This window comes from Tachypleus tridentatus, chromosome 6 (assembly GCF_004210375.1).
Source record: "Tachypleus tridentatus isolate NWPU-2018 chromosome 6, ASM421037v1, whole genome shotgun sequence".
Taxonomy (NCBI): Eukaryota; Metazoa; Arthropoda; class Merostomata; order Xiphosura; family Limulidae; genus Tachypleus; species Tachypleus tridentatus.
Window position 1 is genome coordinate 51,430,725 of NC_134830.1, and position 24,044 is coordinate 51,454,768.

A 24,044-nucleotide genomic window follows, 5' to 3' on the forward strand; every position below is an offset into this window, starting at 1 on the left:
CAAATTGTTATTTATCAGATTAGTTAAAACATAGGCTAGTAGAGCAACATATCTAGCAAATAAGCTTCGACACAAACTGTTGTCGGCTAAGATTTTTTAATATCCTCTGCCCAAATCTTTTAATCTAGGAGTCGCTTTAATTCAAGAAATTAATCAAGTTCGGAACTTCTGTATCTAAGATCCAATCAACTTAATGTTCACAACCGATGTATATTTATAATACACAGAACTTTGTGACGTAACCGTTTCAAGAACTTTGACTGCCTTAGGTGTAACGTTCATAGATATTAACATAGTATTTGCATGTATTTCTCTAACTGCATGATCTGTTTACGTATCTTTTACTAAATATATATTAACAAAACGTTAACCAAACAGAGTTGACTAAGAGGGGTGGTTACCGTGTCTCGCTTTGTGTGTATGTATGCATTCGTGCGTGCTTGGATTGATTAATATATTAGCCTGTGGTTGGTGATGCTACGTTCTGTCCTCCTAGCGTCCGAACCCAACCTTAAAGTCCGATCTGTGTTGAAGCAGAAAGTGTTAGACAGGCGCAGTAGCCCCTTGTTAAGACGTAAAGACAAGGGGCCAATCCACGTGAAGAGGAGACCACTTCTCGCAAGTATGATAATTTATTCTGTCGTGTTCTTTGTTTTTATTTGTTGCATGCATGTCAAAATTAACGTGATTGGCTGGCTTTCGAAATCGTAGTCAGAAATTCTAACACTGTGGGTGTGATGAGGCATGACAGTTTTACTCTTGAATGTGAACTGTAAATTTGCAAGTATAATTATAGTGTCAATAACAGAATATTTAAAATACTTATTATCATGTTTTTTTTTTTTTTTCTTTTGCATAACCTGGTAAAATATTTGTTGTTCTAAACTTAAAATCCGAGTGAATAAATTATTTTTAATCTTGTACGAGATATTATTTTTACTGTTATAATTTTGGAATTCATTAATTGTTTAAAATTAGAAATACGGATATGTTCATTAGCTGTAATTTTCCTGCGAGATTTATATTTTGTTTTATGTATTTAAGATTTTATAAGTATACAGTTCTTCAAATCGTTTTGTTTACTAGAGAAGTAATTTCGTCTTTCAATAGATGGAACTAGTAGTAAGTCGGATTCTGGACCAGGATCACCACAAGAGGGAGCCAGTATACATTCTCTTCATTCTAGTAATGGTAGTATTTCTATACAAGAGGTAAGATCAATAGCCGTTGTTCTTTGAAAAATAAATAGGTATAAATAAGAAAACACGCAACAGCGAGGGTTTCATACTTGATAAGAGGCTTCTTTGGATTTCATGTGGCTAAGAAGGTTTTGGACGAGGTCGGCTCAAGTGAAGAATCGTGGTATGGTGAGGAAGGAATTTAGCCTCCTTATCTATAAAAGTATATTTTTTGACGTGAAGGTTCAAGGAGCAATGATGGATCGTGGTAAAATATATCGGGAGGATTGCAGGTTCTATATATCTTGGAGAAAATTTGGTTTACCTCATGCAGGAGTAACACGTACATCAACATGTTTGTGTTGCTGTCCATGGATTCCAGTGATATTACATGAAAATGAAATCCATTTGATGAATTTTCGATGAAGTAAAGTCGTTAATTGCTTTTTAATTGAAGCCCTTCATTTCTATAATCATTTTATTTTTCAACTGAGATATCGTTGCTAAGGTGGGCAGCCTGCCATTCACTGTGTTCAATATTAGAAAAAAACCCAAAAAACACCTTATTGCTGTTGCCATTGGCATTGTTATTAGAATCTTTAGAAGCTTAACAGTTACTGAAAATGTTGAATTGTTATTATTTGTAACTTCTAGCTAGTGTATAAGACTTTTTGATTAACACAAATCTTTTGTGTACAGTATGCAAAGTTTAATTTTCAATTTATGATGACAAGAAACCCACTTGAAGTAAAATTCTATTCTCAAGACAGTTGGTATGGGTATTAAAACTTTAATTAAAGTAAATTACAGAACAACTTTATTTTAATTAAATTTCTAAATTCATCTTTTCTAACATAAGATAGGCTTTAACTGCTTGTGCAAGTTTGGTATCTGGGAAATTCTTTGCATATGCTGAAACATTGATGACCATAAGTAGCTTACATTTTCTTAAGTGATTGGTAAAGCTTAATTTTTTTCTACACTACAGCAAAATTGCATTACAGACTCCCTTAGTGGCAATCGGTTTTATCTGCAGAACATTTTCTATTTTGTTCTGGAGACATTTTCTTGGTTGGATCACATTCATCTCTTATTTCCTGAATTCTAGAATTAAACACATGCAAAGAAGCATTGACATTAGCTGCATCAATATTTCTTGACCAAAGCTGTGAAAACAGAATGTTAATTTGAATCATTACTTTGGAGAAAATATTTAGCCAAAGTTCAAAATCAGGATCATGTAATGTTCTTTTTAATCCCAGTTGTTGCATAGCCAGCATCTCTTGAGTAGGACTTTTCCAAAGCATTGCAACATTCAATTAATGCATCTTTTGTCTCGTGTACGACGTTGACTGTTCTGCTTTTGGTGTTCCAACGTGTTGCAGATGGATTTGGGATTCAATAGCTAACAACATTCTTCAGTGCATCCATTCTTTGTGGAGACCTTGAAGAAAAGGCATGAATTTCTAACAAGCTATTGAAAAATACTCTAATGCTGCTATTCTGTGATCTTGTCTTTTCCACATTCAAATTAACTCGGTGTGCATAACGGTGGATAAAAATTTGTGTTGCCATACATTTTTTTTTTTTTACTCTTGCTTGCATACCTCTCCTAGCTTCACTTAGAGCAGCTACACCATCATAGGTTTGTGCAATAAGCTTGTCTGGGCAATTACCAATCAAAGTATGGAGTTCTTTAGTAGCTAAGGCTTCTGCTGTTTGGTTGAATGGGCTAAAAAAACAACAAAAAAAACAATATTTCAACTGGCTTTTTTTGTAGCCCATGCCATAGAACAATAACCAAATATTCTGCATTTTGTTACTTCTTACTCAACCTTATTTTGACAGATGACCAACATAGATTGTAAAAATTTCATTCTGTATTGGTTTGATTATTCTCTTAATACTGTGGCTGTATTTAAATGGGTATCTTGATAAAGGTCTACTTCACAGGCATAATCAAGTAAAACATAAAATATTCCTGGGTTATAGAGCTTATGGTTTCATCATGCCCTTTAAGTGAGAGCTCAAATATTCCACAAAATTTCACATAGTTATGATTTTTGACAACACATATATGCTTTTTCCTTACTAGCTCATTGTGCTTTGCAACCAGAAGCTTATATCCTGTGTCCACCTGAGCTGAAATATTGACTTTACCCCATAATGATAGATTAATCATGTTATTCATATATTTAGTTGGTTCTTCATGGTTTATAACTTTCTTTAGTAAATGCTTCAAGTCATTCATCTCCCTCTTTGTTCAAGATGACTCCTCACCCAAAAGTAAGCATGGAAAACAAAACTAAAACATAATCTCTCATAAACGTTACTGTTAAACTGACATGGATATGCCTTGTTCCTGCTTGTGCTACTTTGTTGAATAGAGAACTTTGACATTGGCATTACTCTATCTTTGATTTCAGTTTTTCATTTAATGTGAGTTGAGAGAAGTTAAGACTTTGTAAATATTTAAAAACTTTATTTTCCATGATTCAAGATAGAATAAATTCAAATAAATCAATAGACTTATACTTTGATTAGATGCCAAGTCACAACCTCACATGATAATCACAGTTTCACCAGTGTAGCTTCATGTACTGCAGCTCCAGAAACCAAATTAAATGAAATGTATGATACCAATGTTAGATTGAAAAGAAACCTACAGATACCATGTATATCATGTGAATTGTGGTCTATTTGCAGTGAAAATATAATTATTACTATGTAAAAAAAAAAATCAAAGTTTAAACAATAAATTCTTTACGCAGTATTGATTGTCAATAAATAATTCATTGTAATCTTTTCATCTGTGAATGAATTGTACACCTGACAGTGAGTGACAAGGGGGATTGTAGCTCTGCAGCTCGTAGGGATGAGCCATCACTGTTAAGCAGAGCTACTAGGATGACTCCTGGGTGAAAAAGTTATTTTATAGGGGTGAATCCAGGGGTGGAAGAGTTATTTTATAGGGATAAGTTTAAACTCTTAGCTTATTGTCCTTTGTTTGAAAGTAGGATTGTTGATTTTCTGATGACAGCCTTGTAGGACAACCTTGAGAAATCAATGGGCATTTACTGTTCATAGCTTGTATTAGCAACCAAAAACGTCATCAGAATTTTAAGATGGATGCAGTTCAACATCAATCAAGTACAGTTTTTTCAGCCTAACTTTTTATTAAACAAGAATTTATTATGTCTAAATTTTCACAAGCATCTGAACTTTTTGCACTTAGAGAAAGCCATTATGAAGTTCTCTGGCCAAGTGTTTTTTCTTTCTGACGATGGATCAAACATTTATTGAATGAGACCAACCTTTGTTAACTTTCTAAAGCCTCACGGGTGATATTAGCTACTGATGTTCTTACAGTAGAAATGAAACCAGTACAAAAATTAATGATAGCAGTCAGATGCATTACACATCATCTGACTTCTCAAGAAATTCACATTTACATTTAGAGAGAGGTTCAGTTAATCACCAGAAGTCAAACAATCCATGCAACTTTCCTAGTTAAACTTGTTACGTACTGTGAGGCTACAGTTCAGAGACTGATGCTAGTTGACCTGGTATGGCCAGGTGGTTAAGGCACTCAACTCGTAATTTGAGGGTTGTGGGTTCAAGTCCCCATCGCACCAAACTTGCTTGCCCTTTCACCCATGGGGGCATTATGATGTGACAGTCAATCTCACAATTCGTTGGTAAAAAGTAGCCCAAGTGTTGATGACAGGCGGTGATGACTAGCTGCCTTCTCTCTAGTCTTACACTGATAAATTAGGAACGCTAATGCAGATAGCCCTCATATAACTTTGCAAAATTCAAAAAATTCAAAATGACCCTATTGGTATATATAATAGAATATGGAGCATTCATTGCTGAAGTTGGTGGTTGTTAGTATGATTAGTGCTGTCACTATGTGTGTCACGGTAAAAGCTTGATAACTGAAGATGTGTAACACGTTTTGTCATTGTGTTGGTTTTCAAACAAGACCCATTCTCCCAAAATAGAACTATTCAAAAGTGCTTGAATTTTGGTGGTGTTTGAAAACCAACTTTTGTATGTGATTCTGTGTGCTAACTTCTTAACCACATTTGGTCACTATTGTTTTTGGATGATGGATAAAATAATCTGGAATGTGGTGTTGTTTACTGATTAGCAGTAAGAACAGTTAAACAGTATACTTAACTCAGGGCTGGAAATTATTAACGCTTCTGAAGTTTTGGACAAGAATAGATTGTCTCAGCTTAGGTGATGTCATAGGTGTTTTACTACTCAGAAGGGTGGTTATTTCAAAACAAATAAGACTATAATTAAAATGCTACTTGCTGTTTATATAACTGAGTCCCAGGGTTATATACAAAATATTCTTGCTGCTTGCAAGAAACCAGTAAATAACTCTCACAATACTCGCAGGAAAAACCAACTGTAGAATCACAATTTAAAACGTTTTTTGAAAAAAAACAAACTTTTTTTCAAGTAAATGTGTACAGACAATCATGACATCCCTGTAACCCTATATACTCCTATTAAGTGTCTTTGTTATAAATTTAGCACAAAGCCATATGAGAGTTATCTTTGCTAGTCGTACTTCATTTAGCAGTGAATGTCTAAAGGAAAGCAGCTAATCATCACCACCCACTGCTAGCTCTTGGGCTGTTCTTTTACCAATGAATAATTGAATTGACCATAACATTATAACCTCCCCACTACTGAAAATCAAACATGTTTAGTTGGACAGAGGTTTGAACCTCTGACCAGTAGATTCCTATTAAGTAGTTCCAATACAGAATTTTCTAAATTCTAAACATGAACATTTATTTTTAGCCATCCTTATATGTGACAATTGCAATTTTCATCTAAGTTGATGCAGGTTCATCTTGAAGAGTCATTTTCAGTTTTAAATCAGCTCATATTTCATTTTTGTTGCTGAATTTGTTTCACTGCTCAACATTGGTTGTGTTGAAATTTGGCAACCAAAAATGTACTATGAATTAGCTCACCATCATCATTCCTATTCTTTAGCAGTGTCTCTTCCAGTAGTTATATTTTCATTCTAATAATGTGAATCACCAGGTGGCATAAATAAGAAATGGTAGAATTATTTTCGGTGCTTGAAATTGTTCAAAATGCAAAATTGTTTGTTAGCTCAAGGTCACACAGCAAACTATCTGCACTCCATCTGACACAGGAATTGAAATCCAGATTTTAGCGTCTTAAACCCTTGAAGTTACCCCTGTGCTAACAGGAGACTCCAAAGAACATTTCAGTTTTATTCATTTGCTTACTTTTACTTAATTATTAATATTATACATATACAAGTTTAATTGAAGGTCATATTTTGTTTATAGGGAAAACAAAACATGAACAGTCACTATTATTTTGTATTGTAATCCAGGAACCAGGTCCTTATTTGTTTGGTCAGTGTAGCAACATGTCTCTCTATTCATCTCCTTCCATGCCGAACATAACCCTTGGACGTCCACCTGTACCAACGAATAATGCTGTAGTAAGTTTGTTTATTTATGTGTATGTCTGTTAATGCTTTTGTATTTATTCACAGAAATAAATAATTTTATTTTTATATCAGATAATGTTCTCATGTTTTAACCAATTGTTGTTCTTAGGTATAGTGAGAATATGAAACTTGGTTCTATGTTTTAAAATCATAAGTGTCTGATGTGATTTTTCTTATTTTTTTAATAACCATTTATATAATTTAGTGACTTTATAACTGCTAGATATATAGGACTGTTTAAATTCAATACAGCACAAATATTAAATTTAGTCAATTTTAGAGGCGATAGTTTATTGCAGGTTTGTTTGTGTTACTACACAGTTCAGTAGATATGAGTTGATGTTTATTATATTATTATGTCATGTCACTAAAACATTCTGTTTTTTCTTGTTGTTTAAATTGTGTATTATTGCATTATAATATTTCTTAGTGTGTAGAATATTCTAGGCCTCTGTTGTGCTATAAATAGTGTCCAAAATGTAGTTCAGTACTGTTAATTCGATAAATAAAGAGATGGATCTAGACTGTGGGATTGTGAGTTCAGCCATAAAGAACATACAGTGTTGATTTTAAAGTAAATTTATCACAGATAGTATTATTATAACAGGATAGAGAAGAAATAGTTTGTCAATTGTTTTCTAAAGTGACTGGACTAGCAACTGGACTGTGGAAAACAGTGGTAGGAGCTTGTGTGAGTAACTGGCAAATTAGCTGCATACATACAGCTGTAGTGCTGGCAGAAATATTGTAGAGATCAAATCACACTGTATAACCATGTCAACTGACTATGATAAGTGGATAGAGATAGGCAGTTGATGATGTGGGGCCAAAGATGATTATCTGTGAACGTTTGTTAAACAATAACCTACAGAGAGAAGAGAAGAGGAACAATAAATATGAGCGGAAGAAAGAAAAAGGTAGAAAGAAGAAAAAGAGAGAGAGAGCAGAGACTAGAAATAGAGAGAATAAACACGAACTGAGATCACCAAACTCATCCAACAGAAAGATGGAAGACCCAGAAAGATGATGTAGATGCTTTCCTGCAAAGGTATGAAAAATTTGCCCAAAGTCAGAACTGCAACAAAGGTGTCTGAGCAGTTTGTTTCGGATCCATTCTCACAAGAAGATATTTACAAGTGTATGTGGACATGATGTCAGAAGATACCATGGACTATGACAAGTTAAAAAGTGGCCTTTTTGAAATGCTATGAACTTACCGAGGAAGAATTTCACCAGAAGTTTAGAGAAATCAAACCTGATATTGGAAAAACTGCATTTCAGTTTGTGGCATATCTATGGTAGTAATTCACAATGTGGAATGACATGGCCAAGTGTAAAGACAGTTTTGAAGGATTGGCAGATCTGCTAATAATGTTTGAATAATTTTCCGTTCATAAAAGAGAAAACGCCAAAAGTCGTGGACGAGAAGATCAAGCTGTCAGAACATTAAATGAAAACCCATGGAGGGAGTATAACTGGCAAGTCCAAGAAGAAACAGTTAAAGTTGAAACCAGTGATATTTGACCAGAAGCAAGATATCTCCAAAGATGACAAGATGTGAACAGACAAAAGGGAGAAGAGATGCTATACTTGTTGTAAAATTGGACATGTTGTAAATGAGGGCAAGTCTGTCACCAGTAAGCAACAGCAGAAACCTCAAAATAAAACAGAGACTACCTACAAAGATGGCACCAGCAAGAAGCAAGAAAAAAGTTATTTTCACCATGAATACTGCTGCCAGAAGAAATAGAATAGAGATAACTTTTGAGATTCACATAAGAAGGAAGCATTACCATCATGATTTAACAGTGCATGATTTATGGGAAGCTCAAGTTAGCAAATAGTCAAAAGGGTTAGTGGTGATTGAAGAACGTGACAAACGTTGAGAGATGTCAACAAATCACAATATGCCAGTTGGTGAAGGCTGTGTTAGCTACAAGAAAGTAAAAGTCCCACAAAAAACTGAGTACAACAGTGAGAACTAGTCTAGTATCTGATGGCTAGATAGTAGGCAAGGTAAATCTGTGTGTGCTGATTTATGGGACAGTGAGAAAGTTTCTCTTAGTAAGAGTAAAGTTGGAGAGTTTATGCTATGTGTAAGACCTTGAAGCTTTGTGCATCAAGGTACCTATCAACGACTTGGAGATTGGCAATATACCAGGCAGTAGAAGATTGGAGGAACCAGACAGAGAGGAAAATGAGATATATGCAATCACCAAGAGCTCAAGAAAAGATATTAAGCCCCTGCAAGTATCATAACATGATATTCCAAATGTAAGGAATTTTGTGCCAAGTCTATCAAGGCATTTCTACTATGAAATTTAAACTAGTCGTATTACCAACAGAATACTGGACTTAGATGATACTTGATTCATGAGTCGGTTGTGAGAGGACATTTAGGAATGAAGAAAATGGCAGACAGAATCGCTAGCAACTTCCATTAGCTAGGAGTCTTTGGAAATGTGACCAGATTCTGCAAGTCATATAGTATCTGCCAAAAAAATGCACCTAGAGAGAAGGTAGCCAGGGTACCACTGGGTGAGATGCATCTCATGGAAGAGCCATTTTACAAGAGTAGTTGTGGACTTGGCTGTACTTCTAGCATCTTTATCAACAAGGACAGTCAGTACATGCTGAAAGTAGTCAACTATAAAATGTTACCAAGATGCCATAACACTGGTGTTATTGCCAACGTGGAAGTGTTCTGCAGAGTAGACTTTCCAAAGGAAGTCTTGAGTGACAGAGGGACCCAGTTTACTTCAGAAAAGATGCAAGAAATGTGCAGACTTTTCAGCACTAAGCAACCTGTATTAATGGAATGTAATGGATGTAATGGAATTAGTAAGAGAGTTGACATAATCTTAGAGTATGCTGAAGAATATGTATCAGGAGAGACTACTTGACTGGTCCAGGTACCTACAGAGAGTGGTGTTTGCTTACAGAGAAGTCCCACATGGGGTTACAGGATTTTCACTATTGAATTACTGTAAATGTGAACAACACAAGATTCAATTCAGATATTAAAAGAGCTTTGGACCAGAAAAGATTCGGAAGTAAGGAACACTTATCAGTACATGTTTGACCTCAGAAAATGACTGGAGGAGACCTGTCAACTCACAAAAGAAAGTTTGTGTGCAACTCAAGGCAATAAGAAGCACTTCTATGGCAAGAAGATCAAGGATACACGTTTTAATATCAGACAAAGTATTGGTTCCACTGCTCAACAATATCAACAAACTTACCCTGCAGTGGAAAGAACCTTTTGAAGTGCAAGAAATGATCAACATACTAATCTGTTGAAGAGATACTTAAAGAGGGAAGAAGACTTAATAGGTGCAGTTATTGAGGCACAAATGGATATTGCAGGTGGGGACATCTCGTGGTCAGTGAGATACTAAAGGAAGTTCATCTCAAACTATGTTGAAGTCTTTACACTGCTAACTGACCTTACCAAAAGAGGGCACCCAAATATGATGAAATGGGAACAATCACAGTAGATGACATTCCAGAAATTGAAGAACATGTTAGGAAGTTCCCTAATCCTTAGTGTGCCAGACTTCAACAAACAGTTTCTTGTTCAAGCCAATGCATCACACATTGTAATTGGAGCAGTACTTCTGCAAGAACATGTGGATGGACTATGTTCCACATTGTATGTCAGTAAAAGCCTGTTCAGTAGTGAAAAGAACTACTCTGTGACTGAACAAGAATGCCCAGCCATCATATTTTTTATCCAGAAATTCCAGAGCTACCTTTTTGGGAAAGGGTTCACTATTCAGATGGACCATTAGTTCTTTGCATACTCTCAGAGGGGCAGAATCAATTGTGTGAGGATCATGAGCTGAGCATTTGATCTCCAGGTCTACTGGTTCTGCATTGAATCCATCAAAACTACTGCAAATATTGGCATAGACTGTATACTGCATGCAGGAACTAAAAATAGTATTTAAATATAGTATAGAACAAGACTGTAAATATTTTTCATTTAGAGGGGCTTGTTGTTAGATATACACAACTATTTCAATTTAAGCATAGCACAAGTGTTAAACTTAGTTATTTTTAGAAGCAATAATTTATTGCAAGTTTGTTTATATCAATGTTTAAGAATCATACACTGTGTGGTTCAATTGTTATGTGTTGTTAATTGAGTTTTTCTCATTGTTCTGATTATGTATTATTGAATCGTAATCTCGTAGTGTGTGTGGAACATTATAGGCCTCTGTCAAACTATAAATATGCATCCAAAATGCAGTTTAATAGATAGAGACAGATCTAGACTGCAGGATTGAGAGTTTAAAAATTGGAACAATATGCAATTTATGGCTAAAGTGAAATTGTCACACATTATATTGTAATAACAGAGTAGAGAAGAAATAATTTGTCTTGTCAGTTGTGTTCTAATGTGCTTAATTGTGTAACAGTATGTCTGAGCAGAATCAAATATACAACTAATAAGAATTTGAATCAAAACAGTTTACTTACTGAAATGTAGTTGTTATTATTGCTGTTCTGTTGAAATTAATTGCTTTGATCTATTAACATCTATTCAGTACCAGCTATTGAATATTTGTGGATCATGTATTGTTGGTAGTATCAAAAAAATAGTTAAAAAATTAATTCACTTTTATAAAAGAAATGAAGGAAATTTAATGAAAAGAAAATCAGTTTTAGTTTATTTATCTTTAATATTATGCCCCTGTGCAACTTTATGTTCAGAGATAGACACTTTAGTTGCATTTAATGTTTGAAAAAGTATTTAAAAAAAATTTAACTCATTGTTACTGTCTAAAATTTAAATGGGAAATGTTTCTGAAATCACTTTCAGTACTTTTCCAGATGAAAAGTAATATTGGGAGAAAACATTTTAATATATGGAAGTTTTAATCAAATGAACTTACTGCATCCTTACCTTGAAACAGTAACTCAGGTTGGGAAATTGTCTTATTAACAGTACACAATTGCTGGATCTTGATATACAACTGTTAAAAAAATTGTGAAACCTTATTCACAAAAACTGAAAGAAATAGAAATTGTTTATTGATGTCATGGTGCACACAATTTGTAACATTGGCTTTTCTAATCTGTATCATTATAATCTATTACATATAAGCATTGCAATGTTAAGATAACATGAACCTTTTTGGTTTTAGTTCTAAGTTTCAATCTCTGCTCCTTCATACAAGGAATTAGAGTAAAAAAACACATTGTATTGTACTATTTCTTATGTAAGATATCAGACCAACACTATCAACTGTTGTTGGTTCTTCACATAATTCTCCTACAACTTTTCTTACATGTTGCATTTCACTGACACAACTCACTTTTTATTTTGTAGGAAGGAAAAGGAATGTTGGCTGTGTCTGAAGCACAGTTACGAGCGACAGCTGCAGCTAGACTGGGCATACCTCTGACCTCGCACATGCTACACTCTTCCCTCCCATTTTGCCCCTCTTTACCAGGTGCAGTATTGCTTCACAAAATAAGTAAGATGTTGTATCAGTAACATAACTGAAATCATCAGACCTGGCCATCAGGGCTTAATCCCAGTAACTTTATGATCAGTTTTTCTATTGTTACAAACACTGGAATGTCATCAAGATCTGTCTGATACTTTATTTGAAGATATTCAGTGTTAATCTTTAACCAGATTAGTTTTCTTTTCTGATCAACACTGGAATCCTGTTCTTTAAACTTCTTTTGAAAGCTCATGATTAATACACCATGTTACCTTCTTAGAGGAAAATTATAAATGTTTCAATCAAATATTAGTTTCACTGAAGTTACTCAGTTACTGAATGTTTGATATACTTAACTGTGTTAGTACAGTGGTTCTCAGACTGTGGGGTGCACCCATCTGTAAGCATAGTATCACTGAAAAGAATGTGTAAAACACATCCATCCCACTTCTCAAAAAAAAAAAAGTTCAACCAGGACAACTAATATTTTAAGGTATTCTGTAATGAGATGATAAAATGGCACAATGATATGTCTGTGAACTCACACTGTTAGAAACTAGGTTTCACTACTCACGGTGTGCAGACCACAGATTGCCCATTGTGTAGTTTTGTGCTTAATTCTAAACAAATACTGGGTTTATATAAGAAATAATGAGGAGTAATAACACAGGTGTAAGTCAGTGAAAGATCTTTTCATAGTGTAAGACTGTTCTTCTTATTGAAACTTATAAGAATTATGTCACAAGTAACCTTACAGATTTTTATAGGCTAGTTAGAAACTGAATAAAAATATCACTGAAATTGGGGTGAAGAGAAGGAGAGGCATGAGGAAGAATGATGATGCTTAATGGATATTTAATGAAGGAAAGGATGGGAACTGCTTGTTTACAACATCTTCGTCTTGAAAGAGACAATAAATGTAATAAAGCTTTGAATAATGCTTTGTTAACTTCCTTCTTATAACAGCGAGTCTCACCAATATTAATATTTAGTAAACAGTTGAGTCACCAGTAACTGTCTCACTACTTAACAATCACATACTTGTTACAGTTATTGATGGAGAGTTCACTCCACCAACAACTTCTAGTTATCTACAGCAAAACTCAGAACAAGCCAGAAGCTTGGAACAAGTTCATCAGGCTTGTGGTGGCCTTTCCACCATGTGCACGTCTGGTAGTGTGATCACCAATACCCAAGTGGTTCCTGCTCGGTTACACAGGTGTGTCAATGTCTTAAGCTATTCAGATAATTAATTAATGTTGTTTACTTTTCTCAAGGGTGATAAATTTATTTATATCTTTATTTTATTAAACTTTAAGAAACTAATAGATTACTTTTGAAGATTGAGGGTGATAATTACATTATTTCACCTTTGAACTGGTGTTTTCTTTTTTATGACAGGAGTATCCACAGGCCTCTTGGTAGAACACAGTCAGCCCCACTTCCACTAGGACATCCTATGCTACAGCCCCAGGGAATAATTCTTTCTCCGAACCAGAGTGAACACTTTTTAAGAGAGAAGAAGTTGTATGAGCAGCACCAACACAAGCTGCTGAAACAAGTGAGTGGAATTATAACGTTTCATGACGTCTACGAGTTTGTATTGAGTTTAAAATTAACCTAAGATATCGAATAATATATTCAAAGCTTAAGAAGGTATTGGTGAGAATGTTATTATTAAAATTGTTGTTGTATCACTGTATTTGTAATGACAGTTGGATAGTGCTTACATTTTACAACATGTTTGAAATAATTTATTAATTTTGTATTTAAGAATATTCAGTGGATCCTTTCTCTTATAGCACATCCGTCAAACTGTATTAACTCGAGCTAGTAGTAAAAATCAGGTAGAAAATGTCGAAGAAGAAACAGAAGCTGCTGTTGCACAGGAAATGAAAGATTCTCTCGCACCCACGGGTAAGATTTCCCAGCCTGAAGTGATTGATCTGACTGAACAAATACCAAAAGAATCTGAGGAGGAGAGTGATCATGAATCAGTCCTTCCTCAACAAGAGGATACTGTGATGAAGTCATCTCTTCAAATAAGTAAAGGTAACTCAGATTGGACTAACTCATGATGACAAGAAACCCATTTGAAGTAAAAACTTATTCTCCCATCAGCTGGTATGAATATTAAAACTTTAATTATAATAAAGTACAGAACAATGTTTTGACCTTCTTAAGTTAATCTGAAGATGACTAATGTACTGGAACATTTGATTCTCAGTTTTTTTACCAAACTTCTCTATTGGAATTAATTCTTAATATACATATAAATCTTTTTTGTTTTCTGGCATACTTTTTTGTCATTATACATTTATTTATTTTTGTCAAAAGCATTTAATGAAACTTTTATTGTAGATGTATCTTAAACAAAAATGATAATTACAAATTAAAAAAAATAAAAGTTATTAGTTTTCCATAGTAGCTGAAACCAGACTGAAAATATTATATGAATTAAAACTGTACTGTGATCTACCTAAACTGGTACAGAATCTGAGCTGAGAACAATAAATAGATTGAAAGTACACATTATTTCATTAGGATTAACACAGAAACTCTGATGAAAAGTAGAAAAGGCTTTATATTAATGCCTGGTACTGAACATGCCTGTCCATTCAGCCATAGGAGTGATACTTAAAATTATCACTACAAAACACATCATTTACATTGTTATATTAATATAATTTGTTCAGGTAAATAGCCTGGTATGGACTAGACTTGCAGCTTAGGGGGTTATGGGCTCAAATACCATTGCCAGAGATGGTCATCCCTTCAGCTGTAAGGGGGGGGCATTATATTGTTGTGGTCAATCCTACTATTTGATGGTAGCAGAGCAGGCCAAGAGAGAGAGAGAAAGACACACACACACACACATTTTTTTTTTTCCATATTTTTATATGCCTCATTCTGATATTTATATTCTTTGATCTGCTTTGTTTAAACCTGTTAAGGTTCAGCTTTCACTTCAAGGCATCATATGGCAAGACCTTTGTTACGTGCCCTCTCTAGTCCACTGGTTACTTTAAGTCCAATAGGGTGTTCTCAGGAGAGTCCAGTGTTTTGTCGCTATCCTTTTACAACAGGTAATTGTTGTTTGTTCCTTTGTTGTACACATCTGCAATCAAATCCTATTTTGAAATAACTAATACATATGTATGTAGTATATATTGAAGTTTTCTCAAGATGTCATTTAGTTAAGTATTTGAATAAAATAACTAATCATTATTGAGAATTAAATCAGTGTGATCAATATTCTTTAACAGTTTATGTATATGTATGGTTTACTAACTTATCAAGTGTTAAAGCCAGGAAAGTTGTACATTTATTAACTTTCAAGATAGAACCTGAACCAACTTCATTGAAACTGAAACAGTAAGGTGTCTTGAGGAATACTTTGTTCATACAGTATTTTGTATCGCTTTCAGTTTTAACTGCAAAACAAAATGTGTATTCATCTAGAAATGTCTACTTCACTGTTTGTTCCTTTTACCTGGAACAGTGTTATATGTATGAATGTTGGTGTTTTTTTGTTGTTTTTTTTATTGTCCAACTTTCTGTCTCTATAAGTTATGGTCTACACATACCTACAGTATAACAGTATCTCTAGTTTGTAGTGAGTTGTTGTTTCAAGTATGATTGAAATTTATATCTTTGGAATCAGTTATTTTTTAAATATTTGTTTCTGTGGTCAGGTCTTGTTTATGACAGTCTCATGTTAAAGCATCAGTGTATCTGTGGTGACAATTCTTCCCACTTAGAGCATGGTGGTCGTCTTCAGAGTATCTGGGCTCGGCTTCAGGAAACAGGGCTAGTAGCTCGATGTGCGGTTAGTTTTTATTTGTATCAGTATTAAAGTAATAAGCCATAGGTAAGGATATACTGAAAAAATTGTGGTTGTTTTTTTGGTGTGATGAAAAAACACAGAATTTATTTTTTATGAGTATTATCAATGGTAGGTTCAGAGTAAAGTTTATGAAAAAGAATTTTGAACATTTCAGGACTGGATGCTGACCAATATTATCTTTTTTTAGTTTTTTGGGACTTAAACTTTCTTTTAAATATGTTTCTAAATTCATATTAACTTCTTATCAGATCAAACTACCTGCTGTGAAATAAATCAACCCAGTTATTAATGTACCTAATGAAATATAGTTTTCTTACACACACAGATTACTATGAATTAAACATAAATAAAATTACAATCTATATCTCCAGAATATAATTTTATTAGCTCAGTATTTCACTGTTACAGGAACTGTTGATATCCTACGAGTTTACTAATACAGTTAAATCTAAATTGGAACACTGTCATTCATAAATCAGACATGTTGATATATATAGGTCATGATTTTATTTACATTTGTAGATCTGTCTCATAATAAACTCCCGTTTGCAATAAACAGATTAAAAAAAAAGTGTGAATTGTCTCATCAGTTAATGATATTTTTAGTTATAAACCAAATAATATCTCAAGATTTGGGTTGCATAGAAGATTTAGGTTAATACTAGAAATAAATTACCTTTTAACACCAAAACCTTCAAAACCTTACACTCTCAGTATTGGTTGTTTTAGTAAATGTTCCCAAGAACAGTGTAAAGCAAAACAAATTTAGTGTTATAATATCATTTATTTATAGTATTAGTAGGTCTTCTATAAACCACTATGCACTACAGAAATAAATCAGATTTAGGTTAGCATTTGTAAAACTACAAAGCCAATACTGATATCATTTGTGCAATGTGCAAAGTAAATCTGTAACAGAAGAAAGATTTCTGTTGTTATTGTTGCAGCATTCATATTAAGATACAAGTTACGGGAATACTTTTTATTGCAGAGAGTACGTGCTAGGAAAGCAAGCTTGGAAGAACTCCAGACCTGCCATAGGTTAGTTACCATAACAGTAAAGTATCATAATATATGATGACAAAAGTAATGGTCAGTTTCTGATACTGTGGTTACTTATAGCTACACATGGAATCCCCTTTAATTGGGAGAACAGTTAGAGTTTAATTTACTCGAACTAGTTAAATAAAAACAGTAAATAGGGTGCAATATGCTCTAATTGGGTGGAAGGAAGAGCAATTAGGGTGTACCTTACTTTAATTGGGTGGGAAAAAAACAGTACTTATGGTACAACTTGACTTAAGAGGGTAGAAGGAATGGTGATAAGGATGTGACTTATGTATGTCAGGATTTAACCTCACTGATAGAAATTTTTGTGCATTTTAATCTAACTGGTAGAAATTTTGGCATGTTTTAGTCTAACTAATAGAAAGAACAGCAATTAGAGTGCTGTTTCACTTGTTTTTTGTTGAGTGCCTTTATAAGCAATTATTAACAAAATTTAAAGGATAAATTGATAACTCAAATCATGAGAATAAAACTTTGCTAGACAGATCAAAATCTATTATGTTTGATAAGCTAAGTGTAATAAACTGTTTGGCAGCAAGAAATTTAGCAGCAGAGTAATTGCATTTTCTGTGGAATTACTGTTTTAAAAAGTAAATAGGTAATTGGACAAATCATATGTGAATGTACATGCTATGGGAAGGTATATTTTAGTCTTTAAACCTAGTTCAGAAACTTAAAATGCATATTTTCATGTAAAATGTCACAAACTGAACAGATTTTTTTTCTTCTTCAGTGAAGCCTACACAATGTTATTTGGTACTAATCCTTTGAACAGACATCGACTTGACATGAGTGTACTTGGTGAGTGTGGTCTGTAAAAATATGATAGTATATACACAATAATTGGTGTTTAGTGGATAAATAAATAAAAACAATATTTCAAGTTATTATCATTTTAATTTCATAAATATTTGAAACTTAATTTGAACAGTCATATTTCAGATTCTTGTTTTGTTGATGTATTCAAACTAACATTTTGAAAGAACTTTCAAGTATTCTAATTTTTAATTCTTATTGATTATTATTGTGTGTTTATTTTAATTAAAAGCTAGAAATGTTATATAAAATAGAAATATTGATTATGTAATATATTATTTGTCTTATGGTCCTATACACTATTGTAGGTAAAATCACATTGAATCATGTTAGTAATGTCTGAAATTTAAGTAAGTATATCTCTCTGTATCTTCAGACCTGCCAATCAAAAGTTTTGTGATATTGTCATGTGGAGGAATTGGAGTTGACTCTGACACGACTTGGAATGAACTACATACAGCCAGTGCTTCTCGAATGGCTGCAGGATGCGTTATAGAACTAGCCCTAAAAGTAGCTACTGGGGAAGTGAAGGTGAATTTTAAAAGATCATAATTACTGACATTTCAGAGGAAGAAGAGATTAAAAAAATTAATGCATTCTCTAAGTAAGAATTGCACGACTTGCTGCAAGAGGTTTTTATTATTATTATTAGTGAAGTAATTAAATGTTGCTGTAAAATGAACCATGCTGTGATTGCTGGTAAGGATATCAAGTTTATGTTGATGAAGTAAGTAGGAATGGCTAATATGAAATCTTCAAAAATAATGCAAACAGTATCTATATTACATTGTTTTTGAAGATTTGATATTAACCATTTTTACATTTACTTCGTTTTGAATACGACTTTTTGTCTTTATGATCAGTTTTTTTATGTAATTATTCAATAGATGTAGGAAGGTTGTGTTTATGTTTTAAATATTATGAAGTTCCAACTGTTATATGTATTGTTTGTTTATTATTGGCTGGTAATTTCCATTTTATCCCATATTTAAGCTCTTTAAAGGAATGCCAAATTTCTGTTAAAAAAAACACAACAACTCCTAGGGGTAATAATAACATTGTTTACACTAGAATTATATATATTTTTAAATTGCTACTATTTATTGATAGTACTTATAAAAGTAAATACTCCATTTTAAACTATCACTTCAATGAAATTGGTTAAAACCATTGTTTTGATTTTTGAGTTAAGTAATAAAAGGAGAAGCAAAGGAAAGAAGAACAAGAAATAACAAACATTTTACTCTGATAATTACAGACATTATCAGAACTTATGACTTACTCATTATATAGATAATGTTATAAAAGGAAACACTGTATAGTATTATAAAGTTCTGATGACCTATTGAAGAGATATTGAAAATTGCTGCCACCTGCCTGATGAAAGTTGGTTTTGCTGATTATATGAACTAGTTTCAGTGTGATACAGATAAATTATGTTAAAGGAAAAAAAGATGTCTGAAAGAATGACCAAAGAAACCATCCTGGGAAACTTTTGGTACATAAATAAAATCTTAGATAATTAATTGTTTCTTTGTTGTTAAGTACAAAGCTTCACAATGGGCTATTTATACTGTCTACTACAGGATTAAAACATGACTTTTAAAATTACATCCAGAGGGGGAAGACTATTTGTATAGCAAATAAACCTGAAAAAGTTTCTGACTTTAGTATATAAATAGGTACATTTTTGTGGGGCAAATAAAATTGTTCATTGCATCAGGAGAGGGATATTGTCTAAAAGTTGCTGTTGTTTGGATAATGACAGTATTGAATGAAGTTTTGTCAAGATCAAATATTGGGTGGAATGGCTTTTGTTCAAAGATATATTAACTTATTTTTTGGGAACAAAATATTTAAAACTGTGGATGTTTCTAAAATGTAAGTGATGTGATGGTCAACTAGTTGACACAACTTAAAAACTTTAATTATGCAGTTACTCTATTAAACCTTAGACAAAACAAAACAGTTGATTTTTTAAAAATTATATTCAACATAAAGACTCTTATCCTCCTTCATGCTTGTAGGGAATACTCACTGATATTACATCTCTGACAGTATTTATATTTGTTTTTATTTTAATTTTTAAGTATTTTCTCTTCTATTGGGTTGAGGAATAATTCATGAGCGTTTTTTTAAGTTAAAAAATATATTCATAAATGAAATGCTTTCGCAAAATATTTCATGTCATTTGGTAGATAATTTTTTGCTCTAATAGATGGTGTGTTTGATTTTCATATGTCTTTAATTTTTGCTTTCATTTTCAGCTCATTAAATGGAATGTCAAGTGGACAAAATCGAGCATTTTCGACACCATCTGCTTTTCGCATTTAATTTCTTGCAATTTCGTTTAAAACAATGCATACTATATACCTAGGTATTACATGAAATAAAGTATCATAATAAATGTTTTGGGTGTAATGTGTTCATGCATTGAAGTATTGTATAGTCTTGCATGTAATGCTTGAATGAAATTATTTAAAAATGCTCACAAATTATTCCTCAACCTAATAGATAAGTTATAACGATATTCTAAATACTGAAGTTTTTATTTATCACCTCAAATAGAATGGTTTTGCTATTGTTCGACCACCAGGCCACCATGCTGAATCTCAACAAGCTATGTAAGTGACTACAAGTTTTTTCTTGCTTCTAATGAGCTGAATATAGTAATGTCTCTAGATTTAAGTTTGATTGACCAGAAATAACTCACTTAATGATTAATTAGCAGGTCTGTCAAGAGTTATTCTGAGCCTGGGGATATATCAAGTATCAAATTCAATTTTTTGTACCTTTTTTATGGCAAGGTTTGTAATGCACTATGAAAGATCAATTTGACAAACTTTTATACAAGCTCCCTTATTACCCAGGTTTTGTGGGGCCATCCCTCATTACCTTCCAATCCAATTTATTAGCAGTCCTGTTACTTATAAGCTCATACTTAGAAAAATAACACATAATGTGTTAAAACTACTGTTAGGTATGAAATATAATACCTGACTCTTTGTATTTATAAAGCCATCTGGTTTTATTGTTAATATTATAAGTGTTTTTTCTATCATATACTTAATTTTCTTCAATTTCTTTTGAACAGTCTGCCAGTTTTTAATTATATTGTAGTTTTTTTTCATATTCATTTCATAATTCTACAACAGGTAATGTTTTATTTTAATTTCTAATTGTACATGTAACTGTGTAGAGACTCGCATGTGACCCATGAGTTTCTTTGAGAAACAATAATTTGTAAATTTATTGGAGATACTGTATAATTAAACTTTACCACACACTTGTTGAAAATTCCACTGTTTAACAATTTGTTCAAACTTATTTACTTCAGGAATTAAAACTCAAAATTTAGTTCTCACATCTCTACTTGTTTCTTAAGTCACAGTTGCACATACCATTTAATTATCTGAGAAATTAATATGGTTGGTTAAGTTTTTGTACACAGTTTCTGTTTTTTAAAAATGTTTTTGATATTTTATGAGAATCTAATTGGTTTGATTAATTTATTTTGTGAACTTTTTTCATCTTTGTTTTAGGGGTTTTTGTTTTTTTAATTCCATTGCCATTGCTGCAAAACAGTTGAGACAAAAGTTGAAATTAGAGAAAATTCTGATAATTGATTGGGTAAGTTATGTGCTCTCCTAACTTTTCTTTGATTTTCTTTTCATATACCTGGGAGATTAAAATATTTAATATGCAAAATGTGTAAAGAAAATAACTAGTAACTTATTTTGTTATAACTTGGCTTGTTCTAATAACTGGCATAATTAGTTTTTTTATATTTATGAATATGTAAAATTATGATCTCCCCAAATTCTTTTAAAAATTTAATAAATATTTTTTCTTTTTATTTAATGTTTTTAAAATTTAATGAATATTTTTATGTTTCCACTTGAATTTTTAAAATTTTGATATTTTTATTTTCATTTCATGTTTTTAAAATTTAGTGTATATTTTTTGTTTCCATTTGATGTTTTTAAAATTGTAATTATAGAAGATTCAACTCAGTTTGAGCTTCTTTGATGTGACTTTTTCACAGTTTTTAGTTAATTTCATTTAAAATGTTTAACTTGATAAAACCAGTTATTCAGTCAACAAACAATAATATAAATAAAATGGGTAACTTTGTTTTAGGATGTTCACCATGGTAATGGTATCCAACAGATTTTTTATGATGATCCTCATGTCCTCTACATCTCTCTTCATCGACATGAAGATGGTAATTTCTTCCCAGGAACTGGTGACACACTGGAGGTAAAGCATATTTTTAAAGTACTGTACTCTAATAACATTTGTTATGTCATTCTTGTTTTATCAAATTACCACCATTAGTAGCTTATATATACACACACACTAATCATAGAAAGTTTATTGTTAATAAATTGTGTGCTTTAAGTAATACATTTACTTTTTACAAAGCTCTCGTTGAGTGCCTGAATTAAAAAAAAATGTTTGGGTGACTTTTTTTATTAGGTAGACAGAGAAAGTTTCAGAGTTTGTCAGTGTTGTGATTTAGGTGATAGGTCTATATGAAAGTCTCATACGTAGATGAATGTTATATGGTGATATTAATGTACACAGATGTGATATGGTGATAGGTCTGTATGAAAGCCTCGTTCACAGACGAATGTGATGTGGTGATAGGTCTGTATGAAAGCCTCGTACACAGATGAATGTTATATGGTGATAGGTCTGTATGAAAGCCTTGTACACAGACGAATGTGATGTGGTGATAGGTCTGTATGAAAGCCGAATGTGATGTGGTGATAGGTCTGTATACACAGACGAATGTGATGTGGTGATAGGTCTGTATGAAAGCCTCGTACACAGATGAATGTGATGTGGTGATAGGTCTGTATGAAAGCCTCGTACACAGATGAATGTGATGTGGTGATAGGTCTGTATGAAAGCCTCGTACACAGATGAATGTGATATGGTGATAGGTCTATCTGAAAGCCTCGCACACAGACGAATGTGATGTGGTGATAGGTCATAGATTAATGTGATATGGTGATAGGTCTACATGAAAGCCTCGTACACAGACGAATGTGATGTGGTGATAGGTCTGTGTGAAAGCCTCGTACACAGACGAATGTGATGTGGTGATAGGTCTGTGTGAAAGCCTCGTACACAGACGAATGTGATGTGGTGATAGGTCTGTGTGAAAGCCTATACACAGACGAATGTGAAAGCTGTGTGAAAGCCTCGTACACTGTGTGAAAGCCTGCATTACACAGACGAATGTGATGTGGTGATAGGTCGAATGTGATGTGGTGATAGGTCTGTATGAAAGCCTCATACACACGAATGTGATGTGGTGATAGGTCGAATGTGATATGGTGATAGGTCTGTGTGAAAGCCTGACACAGCGAATGTGATGTGGTGATAGGTCTGTGTGAAAGCCTCGTACACAGACGAATGTGATGTGGTGATAGGTCTGTGTGAAAGCCTCGTACACAGACGAATGTGATGTGGTGATAGGTCTGTGTGAAAGCCTCGTTACAGACAGATAGGTCTGTGTGAAATGACGAATGTGATGTGGTGATAGGTCTGTGTGAAAGCCTCGTACACAGACGAATGTGATGTGGTGATAGGTCTGTGTGAAAGCCTCGTACACAGACGAATGTGATGTGATATGGTGATAGGTCTGTGTGAAAGCCTCGTACACAGACGAATGTGATGTGGTGATAGGTCTGTATGAATTTTGTTTTACTTAACCTTTGGAATGCTCTAGTATATAGTGAAAACCTTAATCAAAACAATAAACATTTATTTTTGTCTTTTGCAGATACTTCTGTTAATATCACACTCTTGAGTTTATAATAATTATGAATTACAACTGTTACTATAAAAAACATAACAACATTTGTCTGAGCAAACATGAATGTAGGTTATCAAGTTATTAGGTAACTTTTCTGATAAAATGAAATACAGCTGTTTGTTAAGGCATATTAATAGGTTAAAACTGAATCTGCATGAACACATATGGACATATATTGTAGCATACTAGTAATTTAAGTTGCTATCTGACAGGTTGGAGTTGGAGATGGGATTGGTTTTAATGTCAACATTGCTTGGACAGGGGCACTGAAGCAACCAATGGGAAATGCTGAGTACATTGCTGCATTCAGGTGTGTTTAAGTACTTTTTGTAAATACAGA

At 33.1% G+C, this 24,044-nt stretch overlaps 1 protein-coding gene across 15 annotated transcripts in view; it reads left to right on the forward strand.

Annotated features, from left to right (window-relative positions):
* LOC143252484 (histone deacetylase 4-like) overlaps positions 1–24,044 on the forward strand; it is a 111,789-nt gene that overhangs the window by 77,729 nt on the left and 10,016 nt on the right. For 10 of the 15 annotated variants that reach the window (XM_076504684.1, XM_076504679.1, XM_076504683.1 and 7 more), the window contains 16 exons: positions 497–622; positions 1,111–1,211; positions 6,571–6,681; positions 12,026–12,149; positions 13,197–13,365; positions 13,548–13,707; positions 13,949–14,198; positions 15,101–15,232; positions 15,842–15,975; positions 16,985–17,034; positions 17,795–17,862; positions 18,254–18,408; positions 20,446–20,501; positions 21,420–21,507; positions 22,018–22,137; positions 23,917–24,014. In XM_076504684.1, the coding sequence (XP_076360799.1) occupies positions 497–622; positions 1,111–1,211; positions 6,571–6,681; positions 12,026–12,149; positions 13,197–13,365; positions 13,548–13,707; positions 13,949–14,198; positions 15,101–15,232; positions 15,842–15,975; positions 16,985–17,034; positions 17,795–17,862; positions 18,254–18,408; positions 20,446–20,501; positions 21,420–21,507; positions 22,018–22,137; positions 23,917–24,014 (1,942 nt within the window). The remainder of the gene's footprint in view (positions 1–496; positions 623–1,110; positions 1,212–6,570; positions 6,682–12,025; positions 12,150–13,196; positions 13,366–13,547; positions 13,708–13,948; positions 14,199–15,100; positions 15,233–15,841; positions 15,976–16,984; positions 17,035–17,794; positions 17,863–18,253; positions 18,409–20,445; positions 20,502–21,419; positions 21,508–22,017; positions 22,138–23,916; positions 24,015–24,044) is intronic. The other 5 variants (XM_076504686.1, XM_076504691.1, XM_076504694.1 and 2 more) reach the window with 1 other exon arrangement.